At 39.5% G+C, this 10,464-nt stretch overlaps 1 protein-coding gene across 1 annotated transcript; it reads right to left on the bottom strand.

Moving 5' to 3' along the window:
- Positions 1-4,155: 4,155 nt before the first annotated feature.
- On the bottom strand, positions 4,156-6,867 carry LOC126277944 (piggyBac transposable element-derived protein 4-like). Its single transcript, XM_049977539.1, has 2 exons — positions 6,190-6,867; positions 4,156-6,051 (listed from the first exon to the last, which is right to left on the bottom strand). Exon 2 carries the CDS (start codon positions 5,989-5,991, stop codon positions 4,936-4,938), a length of 1,056 nt encoding a protein of 351 aa, XP_049833496.1. The 5' UTR covers positions 5,992-6,051; positions 6,190-6,867; the 3' UTR covers positions 4,156-4,935.
- Positions 6,868-10,464: the final 3,597 nt, after the last annotated feature.

Below are 10,464 nucleotides of genomic sequence, written 5' to 3'. Positions count from 1 at the left end.
GGTTATTTGTGTGAAACAATAAGGCATGGTGTTGATGCTTTTTTATATATGGAGTTATACACAGAATTACATGCTCCAGTTACTGAGGTTATTTTTAAGCAGTCTCCTTCGACTGTGATGAATGGTTTGGTGGTTGGAGATATACATAGAGGTATCAGGTCCAGTTATTGAGGTTATTGTATGAAGGCAGGTGGTTAATGTGGCTGAAGATATTTACAAGCAGGCAATGATTCTTATGTCAGGTGTTTTATATGTTGGTGTTTCTGTTGTGCAGATAATGCTACATAGATGGATACTGAGGACATTACATTGAGTACTAATGAATTTAAATTATGTTGCAAATTGTATGAGTGAAGAGGTTATTCAGGCACATTTATTTATTGGTGGTATTCAACAGTTGAATGGTTACAAATAATTGTTGGAGATAAAGATTTTAAATTTTTGTTGGGGAAAAACAGATGTTTATAATGATAATGATTTTAATTGGATAGTAAAGGGATTAATGCAAATGAGATTGGTGACTTTAATAATATTGCAGATGGTAAGGATAATGAGACAAAATTTCATTACTGATTAATAGTGAGAAACAAATGAATATAAGTAGCAGTAAATTAAGTATTAATTGAATGGTAGTGACAAGTTTTTTTAGAGAGTTATTTTTAAGCAGGGAAAAAGAAAAACCCTGCAAATAACAGTTGCTTGTAATAAATGTGGTCATGAAATGAGATGATGTATGTGAAGAGGTTAAATTTCTGGTGATTGGGTTAAAGATTTTTTTGGAGGTGTAGAGTGCAAGGAGGGAGAGGGGGTGGGGGGAGGAGTGGAAAAGGAGAGAAGTAGAAAGACTGTGAGTGTGTTGGTGGAATAGAAGGCTGTGTAGTGCCAGAGAGGGAACAGGGAAGGGAGTAGGTGAGTGGAGGACAGTGACTAATGAAGGCGGGGCCAGGAGGATTACATGAATATAAGATATATTGCAGGGAGAATTCCCACCTGCACAATTCAGAAAGGCTGGTGTTGGTAGGAAGGATGCAGATGGCCCAGCCTGTGAATCAGACACTGAAATGAAGAGTATTTTGTTGGCAAACATACTCATTTTTAATTTTCCACAGCACCTACTACCAATTTCTGTATTCACCTTAAATACATTTTCTACACAAATCAAATAAAAAACATAATAGTGTAGCTAATCAAAGTACACATTCGTCTTCTTTGGTGTATTTTGCCTTCAATTTATTTTCTTCACCATTTGATTAAGGAGCGTAAAATATTAGTAAACATGTCCCCAAACTCTTTCATTTGTGTCACTTTCCACTTCCCTTAATGATGATATGGATTGACTGTTACATGACCAACTGTATTTGCTTTACAGTACATTTATTCTCCGATCGCCTTCCCCCCCCTTCTTACTCAGTCTTCTATTTATTTAATAAACTGGGAGCAAGTACGTAAAATGCGTTAAATAAACACTTCAAAGTGTCACCAATAAGAAAAATTGTGCTTTAGGTCGCAAAAATAAATACGCAGAAATAGCAGAAAAAAGGACGAATTAGCAGAGATATAATCGCTAATGTGTGGCAAATTCGGTGTTTTACAGACACTTGCAAAAGTACTAGCGTACTGTCAAGTCGTTTTGCAAGACTATCACTGCAAAAATGTACGTCAGGCTCTGTAATACTATGAGGTGCCGTATCATACCGAAAACTACCAAAAATCGAGTGCATCTGAACTGTGACACCTATCGCAAAGAAGCAGAATGCAATATCACTTGCCCTTAAAAGTTACGCAGCTGGTTTATTCCCGGTATCAAATGGATACTGTTAAAATGTCTGCGCAAGAAACATAAATAATCCACGACACCTACGAAAAGAATCCATCTGTACTAGGGATGTAGTGACACTCGAAATATACAGGGCGCTATACGCACACAGGTTCGTATGAGCAGTTGCCAGTAGGCTCGTGCGCATGGGCGCAGATCTGAATCCGCGTATGAGCAGTGCCTTCCTCTCGCTTCTGGCTACTAGAAGCGTGGCTGTTTGCTGTATGAGCAGTAGCAGCAAGTAGCCAGAAGCTACCCGGAAAAATTTTTCTGGCGCGCCCAAGCTGTCAGATTCGCGCATGCGCAGAGCAAGCTGAGTTATAGTGGGGGGGGAGAGGTCCTTCCTCACGTAGCCCGTGTTCCGTGTGTATGTTTCGTGTCTTCGTTTACAGCTCCCACGTGAAAGGAAAACAAAACAGATTTCTGTGGCCAGGAGCCATCAAGTGAATTAATATACATTCTCATAACCATGAAAGACCAAAATAAGTTAGTAGTTTCAATTTTCTGAATTTATATACAGGGTGTTACAAAAAGGTACGGCCAAACTTTCAGGAAACATTCCTAACACACAAATAAAGAAAAGATGTTATGTGGACATGTGTCCGGAAACGCTTAATTTCCACGTTAACATTCCTAACACACAAATAAAGAAAAGATGTTATGTGGACATGTGTCCGGAAACGCTTAATTTCCACGTTAAGAGCTCATTTTAGTTTCGTCAGTATGTACTGTACTTCCTCGATTCACCGCCAGTTGCCCCAGTTGAGGGAAGGTAATGTTGACTTCGGTGCTTGTGTTGACATGCGACTCATTGCTCTACAGTACTAGCATCAAGCACATCAGTAGGTAGCATAAACCGTTTAGTGTTCATCACGAACGTGGTTTTGCAGTCAGTGCAATGTTTACAAATGCGGAGTTGGCAGATGCCCATTTGATGTATGGAATAGCACGGGGCATGGTGCAGTACGTTTGTAACGAGACAGATTTCCAGAACGAAGGTGTCCCGACAGGAAGACTTTCGAAGCAATTGATCGGCGTCTTAGGGAGCACGGAACATTCCAGCCTATGATTCGCGACTGGGGAAGACCTAGAACGACGAGGACACCTGCAATGGACGAGGCTATTCTACGTGCAGTTGACGATAACCCTAATGTAGGCGTCAGAGAAGTTGCTGCTCTACAAGGTAACGTTGGCCACGTCACTGCATGAAGAGTGCTACAGGAGAACCATTGTTTCCGTACCATGTACAGCGTGTGCAGGCACTATCAGCAGCTGATTGGCCTCCACGGGTACACTTCTGCGAATGGTTCATCCGACAATGTGTCAATCGTCATTTCAGTGCAAATGTTCTCTTTACGGATGAGGCTTCATTCCAACATTATCAAATTGTAAATTTTCACAATCAACATGTGTGGGCTGACGAGAATCCGCACACAATTGTGAAATCACGTCATCAACACAGATTTTCTGCGAACGTTTGGTTTATGAAATTCCGATGCTGCTGTAGTAATCTCTGATGTCCTTTTATGACACCGTAAGATCTCTTAATGCTGTATACGTATGAACATACGTAAACATTGACTTGAAGCTGACTAGATAGGCAAATCTGGTCAGTAGTTTTGAACTAAATATTTTGTTTCAAATGTAATGACAGCTGTAGCAGAATTTTACAGATATGCCTTCTGTGAAAGAGTTTTTCGGTCACAAGGTACTTGTCTAGTACTTCCTCTAGGCCTGAAGTTATTTCTTAATTTGTGTTTACGTCTTAAATTATAGAATGCCATTCTATGGTAAATTTTAGACTGGCAGAATACCGTGTTTTATCGTTTTAACTCCCCACGTGGCTTCATATTTATTCCTAGAGTAGAATATAAACTGTCAGTTGTACAGTTTCTTTGCCTCACAGACAACCATGTTAATTTTTTCACATTTTGAAATAGTCATGAAATTTATTATCCTTTATTCCGGTGTAAGCTACACAAGAAACTGTCTCTTTTTTAGTTGTTGCAAGAAATTTGTATTCCATCCTACTAGTTTTTTGCAGTACTGTGTAGATGTAAACCTGTTGGAAATGCTACATAACAATATTGCAGAGTACGAATTAACCTTCTATACGGAGCGGTGTTTGTTGCAGCGAGATCGGGTGCAGTGTATCAAATTGATCACACCGTTTATTCGCGTGATCATTTATTAAACTCTGTTCACAAAACATATTATAAGTGCCAAATATATTTAAAGAAAGACAAAGATGACATACGAGCACAACTGCAGTAGAAATATTCATCATTCAGATTTCTTATCTTCAATGTTGGGCTATAGTAACAAATGATAAAAACGTCGCTTTTTCATTTGCTTCTTTATTATATTTCACTAATAAAACACATTACAAATGACAATTATCTTTACAGAAAGGCTATTATGACACTGGAGCAGAACAACAATGATATTACAACTCATTTGTTTCATCATCACTTTTCGACTGTGGTAACAAATTCTTAATTTTTCCGCATTCAGAGCAAAAAGGTTCAATGTGTATCAAAGAGATAGGCTTATGATACATTTTGCAACAATATTTTGTCAGTCTTATTTTTCTGTGCAGGTATTACACCTTTTCCTCTTGATCCCAGTCCCTTGTTCTTTGTTTCTGCTTGTGTCTTCTGCTTCTTCACACGTTGGCCTATATTGTTGTAGATGCAGTTGAAGATCTCTGTGACTTCCTGAGGTGTCCAAGCATCTACGAACCAAGTGAGGTAGAACTAACGCATGTGAGAGTTGCTTCAGGAATCCTTTTCGTCAGATAAAATTCTCGTTGTTGCCATAGTAAAGTACTTGTGAATTGATTCCACTCATATTGATCATTGCAAAAAACATGACCATGGGCCAACGGCACACATTTCTTGCTACGTTGTATGATGTGGTCAGCTTATCTGTAGTGTCAACTCCAGCTTTGGTGCTATTGTAAAATGTTACAATGAATAGCTTCTGTTTATCTCCAGTGTCAGCATCTGCTGAATTATCTTCATGCAAACATGATGCCAAGATAACACACTTCCCCTTTTTAGGAATGTACGAAACTAGAGTATAGTCTTTCTTGAAGTGAACTATGGACAGCCCTGTCTTTACTCCAGAGGAATCTCACACTTGTTTTTCTTCATCTTCCCATCAAAAGAAAGATTTCTTCTTCTTAGCTCTTTTGTTAAAGCAACACTAGTAAACCAATTGTCTGCTGTCACATTTCGACCTGACTGATAAACTGATTCACATAGTCGCAGAACAACATCTGAAGGTTTATTGCTAACGTGGTACAATCCTTCTGGCTTCAGCCCAGTGTATATTTCCAGATTATAGAGATAAAATACTTGGGAATCCACAAGACCATATATCTTAATTCCATATTTGTTTGGTTTGCTAGATATGTATTGGCGAAAACTGCATCTTCCACAGAATCCTTCAAGTTCCTCATCTACTGTAACGTTTTCTCTGAGGGTGTAGGATTTCTGGCAGTTTTGTACAAACAGAGAAAATATTTCCCGAATCGTTGTTATCTTGTCTAATTTCCTCCTTTCATCGTGAGTCACACGATTGTCAAATTTAAGGCAACGCATGATGAATTTGAAACGTTTTATGTTCATAACAAGACGAAATTTTTCAATTCCATCCCCATCACTTCCCCACAGATCTTCTAAGCTTTGTCTGTTACTTTTGTTAACACCAGCCAAAAACAGAAGACCAATGAAAGCTTTTAATTCAATAATATCTATAGGTTTTACGTCTCTCTCTCGCTGAAAAGAAGCTTTGATACTCTCATTATACCGACTACTATATAGAACTATAATGGACAAAATGTCGTCATCTATGAGGCAATTCCCACCTTCCAAAGGCGTTCTCAATGCTTTCGCCGCACCTATAGGACCAGGTAACTTTCGAATAATATTGTGGGCCTTGAAACGTACTCTCTGCGATGGTGGAAGTGTATTCCATTTTGTCTCTTTGTCCCTTCCAGTATAAAGATGCTGGCTTTCTTCGAGTACTTCTTCGTCGTTTTCCTCTGTTTCTGAATCTTCCTGCCGAACTTCAACTACGTCATCACAATCTGTGTCTACTTCATCTTCAAAATCCTCTTGAACTTCATCATTATCCTCTTCAAACAACTTTTTTTTGTATTTCTGCAACATAATTTGGGTCAAGGAGGTAGTACGTCTTACTGTAACCCGCCATGATCAAGTGTCTCACACCTAAAATGATAAAATTCCTATAAAATAACGCAATCAGGTGCAGTGTATCAATTTGATACCTGACTCTCAAACATTCTTAAAAGGTCCAAAAAGAAAATAAGTGCATTACACATTGTATATTAACATTGTACTACTTACTAAGTTATGTTGATAACCAAAGAAATGAATTGTTGAAATGCAACACGAACGGGCGCAGTGTATCAAACTGATCAATCAGCACATATATCGACAACAGAGCAGTCGTATCGACACTGAAGCACACAACAATGACAAGCGTTCGGAAAAGGCTAGCTACTAGCGATTAGGCGTTAGTGCTGCCACTCGTTGACAAATAATTTACAGTAAACTTCGAAGTGTATCAATTTGAACAGCCGCGCCCGACGGAAGATTAAAAAAAAAAAATCTGTCAAAGTCACCCCTTAGCAAAATTTTATGGTACTTCGAGCTGTGGAGTCTAATTTTGAAATGATATTTTGCCAAGAACTGCATCCGTATTTGCATCCTTTATCTGTGTGGGATGTGATAAAACAATTGCTCTAAGTACAATTCAGTATGTCCTCTCAACAACATGCCGCACGGCTACACATGGTCGCGTGATGCCCCACCAGAATTACGACGAAAAGCGTATGAGCACAGGCTGGTACGTCATCGTAGCTGCGCATGCGCAGTACAGCCTGTTGTCTGGCGCTTTCTGGTAACTGCTCAAACGAACCTGACACACGACGTCGCGAGAACACGTGACCAGGCCAGCAATGTTTGTTGGCAACACAAAATTTGTTCTGCACATGTGAATGCTCACTCCAGAGATATGTGAATGCTCACTCCAGAGATATTTACTCTATGTGTTTGAGTTCACATAACGTAACAGCCATGTTTCAACGACGTCACGGATCTTGGGCTCTGATTGGCTAATCTGAGCAACCGCCCTGGAAGCGTACTCACCATGTTTGTCGTATTTACACTTGTATATTACAAACATATGCTTTTTAAATGATACAGCACGCACAACCACTCAGCTGCATCGTACACTGCTCTGTGGAAAATGCTTGTATACCCATTCTGGATTTACACCATTTTTGTTTTTGATACATGTTTGTATCGAGTCTGTGCACACCAAGTTCCTTCAGCTTCACCTTAACCACATGTTCCAAAATTTTACGTGATAAACTGCACACTGAAATCATATTGTATTTTCGAACTCATGGTATGTTGCTGTTATACGCAAGAAAGTAAAACTCAAACTCGTGAATAATACACTCACAAAAAGAAACTTGCGAGTTACGCACGTTACCCATAGTCACTAAGCTAGGAAACTAAAGTAACGGGACATATTTCGCGCAGGAGGTATATTTCGAGAGCTTTTTCCTCTAATCTTTCGTGAAGCTCTTGTTAAGTGGTGATACTTATGTTACTATACTCTAGTGCACTCAGGCGAGACATTTGGAAACTTACTCTGGCGATGAATAGCGCAGACAGAGTCAGAAACAAAACAGCTAGTCTAAAGTACTACCAAAACAATAATACCAAACGTCGATCAAAGACACATCAAAGCATAATAGAGATGTGTAGAGACAGGAATTCGACAGCGAAGTTTCAGCAACACTTCATTCACTTTTGATGAAAGCAGTGGAAAGTGAAAATTGTATTCAGGTTGGTAGCACACTCATAGGCTAAACACCAGAGCCTTCAGGACGCCTATACGCACCCAAGCCTCTGCCACATCAAGCTTAGGCGGAGGTCACAGTGGCACTGATATCGGTGGATTCTGCCGACACTAACATCGTCTGAAGACGGCCGATTTTTTTCAAATGAGTACGCCACTACGTACGCGATCACAGTGTAGCCGATCTCATCGCCCGAACCTACAGATTTCGGATGAAAATCGGTGAAATTCAAATCAGTTTGCTTTTTTTATCGTTCATAATGGCTAACACGACACTAAACATGAACTATGAAAAACTGATAGGTTTAGTCAATGGATTGGTTTGAGGCATCCTGAGGCTGAAAAGTATAATCAGGATATAGTGCGGCCTCTGGACTGCAATCGCAGGTTTATTGGAAACCAGAAGTTGACAAAGCCTTTATGAGAAATTTTAAGTGCAGAGTATAACTTTGAAAAATAATTTGTTAAAGTGACAAGGATGGTTTATCGTATGATTAACGTTACTGTGGTTGATCTTTTTGGGATGTGGTAGCTCTCTACATATTCTTGTTATTGCTTACTGGCGTTTTTATGCCAGTAGGCTGGTTACTCTGTTATGTGACGTGGTTTGCAAATGTGGTGTATGTATGTGTTTCCACTTTACATTGCTTTGGGTGTTCAGAGTATCTCATTCAATTGTGTACGTCTTTCACATGTATGCTGAATAATAGTCATTCAAAGTTAACTTTCGTATGTCTGCACAACTTCAAATAAATTCAGCAAAACAGATTTCAAGTGATGTACAGGTACGGTTTCAGCTCTATTGAAAGTGCAGTACTCATATTGAATATGCAGTTCTGGAGCAAATAAAACTAGAAGTGATGCTTTGATATTGGACACTAGCGATTATATCTTTCCAGTGATCTGGCCTATACTGCATTCTGAAAACTACAATTTTAAAGTTTTTGTATGATCTACTTTTTAAGGCAAATATTTTCACTCTTGCTCCCAAAATATTATGAAATTTATAATTTATTTCCTACCGAATTTTTGAGATATGATTCGTGCAAGTGTTCTAGAGGACAATATCATTTAGTTGATTTGCTTTATTAAAAGCTACACTCAATCTGAAATAATACTGCCACCACTTGTTCATCCTTTCTCAAATCCAGTGGGGAAGTATTCAAAGAGCAGTGAAGTTTGTAGTACTAGAATCTGATTGTACCTGATGCTAATATTGCATCAATATTCACCGTTTTTGGAATAAAAAATATGCTGTGAAACCTCAAATCTACCTTTCATTAAATAAACGATACTTGTTAACTCACACACAGATTTTATATAATAGAAACACGTGCTTTGACAACGTAAATTAACCATCATGTGCTGATAACCTCATTGGCAAAACCTTTATATACCGAAGTTACCAATGTAGCATAATAAACCATTGTATTGTATTGAACTGGGGACCTAGAAACGATAGAGAGGCTTCATCCCCGCCATAGCCCTCAGTGGTTCACAACCCTACAACAGGCAACAACCGTCCACTCACCCCACCGTCGCCCCACACCAAACCCAGGGTTATTATATGGTTCGGCCCCCAGTGGACCCCCCCTGGGAATGTCTCACACCAGATAAGTGTAACCCCAAATGTTTGTGTGGTAGAGTAATGGTTGTGAGTATAGGTGGAGACAGTGTTTGCCGAACAATCGCCGACATAGTGTAACTGAGGCTAAATAAGGGGAACCAGCCCGCATTCGCTGAGGGAGATGGAAAACCGCCTTATATGCCATCCACAGACTGGCAGGCACATAGGACATCGACACTAATCTGCTGGGCGGATTTGTGCTGGCGACCGGCATGCCTTCCCGCCCGGAAAGCAGTGTGTTAGACCGCATGGCTAACTGGGTGGGCATATATAAACCATACTCTGAACAACGTGTTTTGTTGAGATCCTTAGCGCTATGTATTGTTGAACCTACATATTTTTGTAATAAATTGGTATTTTGTAAAACATATCTCGTAATTTCAACAACTGATGACAGAAGGTACAGTACTGGATACATTCTTTTCGAGACAGATGTAGCTTAATTGGCAACCTTTTAATAGCAAATGCCACATTGATGCGCTCGTCTCCAAAAACAGAGGGAGCGGTGGTATCCATCCCACCCTAAAACGAACTGTGCCTGATTCACAGCTAGTTGTAGATGCTTTTCACTAAAACTTACGTCTTAAGATAATTTTTAAGTCGTTTATCTGGATTACTGTTGTGTAGATGTGGTTAACTTCTGTAGAATCAATTATATGCACTCCAGTTAGGCTTAACATCACATATGTGGCTATTCCATATTGTGGATGGTGGATAGCTTCGACCAATGTATAACCAGGTATTCGTCCTCTACGCTGAAGATCTTGCTCATCTGTGGTATGTGTTTCTTGAATGTTGACAACATCAATATTAAGTTCATTCAGTTGTTTCTGTAGATACATTTGGCAGAGCTTATACCTGCAATATTAAGCTCCGTAATATGGACAAGGTGTTTCTCGTCTCTTGTTGGATGATCCTGTAAAGGACGATTATTAGTTATGTTTCCAGACATATTGTATATCACCTATTACACTGTTGCTCGTTTAGCACCACCCAGGGGTCACGTGAAGGGCAATTTAGCCGTGCATGACACTGTCTGATGACAGGGAGTGATCTACAAGCTACTGCAAGTTGTACCAAGTCGAGAAATTGTGGATCTAATATCCAGAATGCCTAGTGAAAA

This window comes from Schistocerca gregaria, chromosome 6 (assembly GCF_023897955.1).
Source record: "Schistocerca gregaria isolate iqSchGreg1 chromosome 6, iqSchGreg1.2, whole genome shotgun sequence".
Lineage (NCBI taxonomy): Eukaryota > Metazoa > Arthropoda > Insecta > Orthoptera > Acrididae > Schistocerca > Schistocerca gregaria.
The sequence above is the reverse complement of the archived record's forward strand: the minus strand, read 5'-3'. Positions and strand labels throughout refer to the sequence as shown.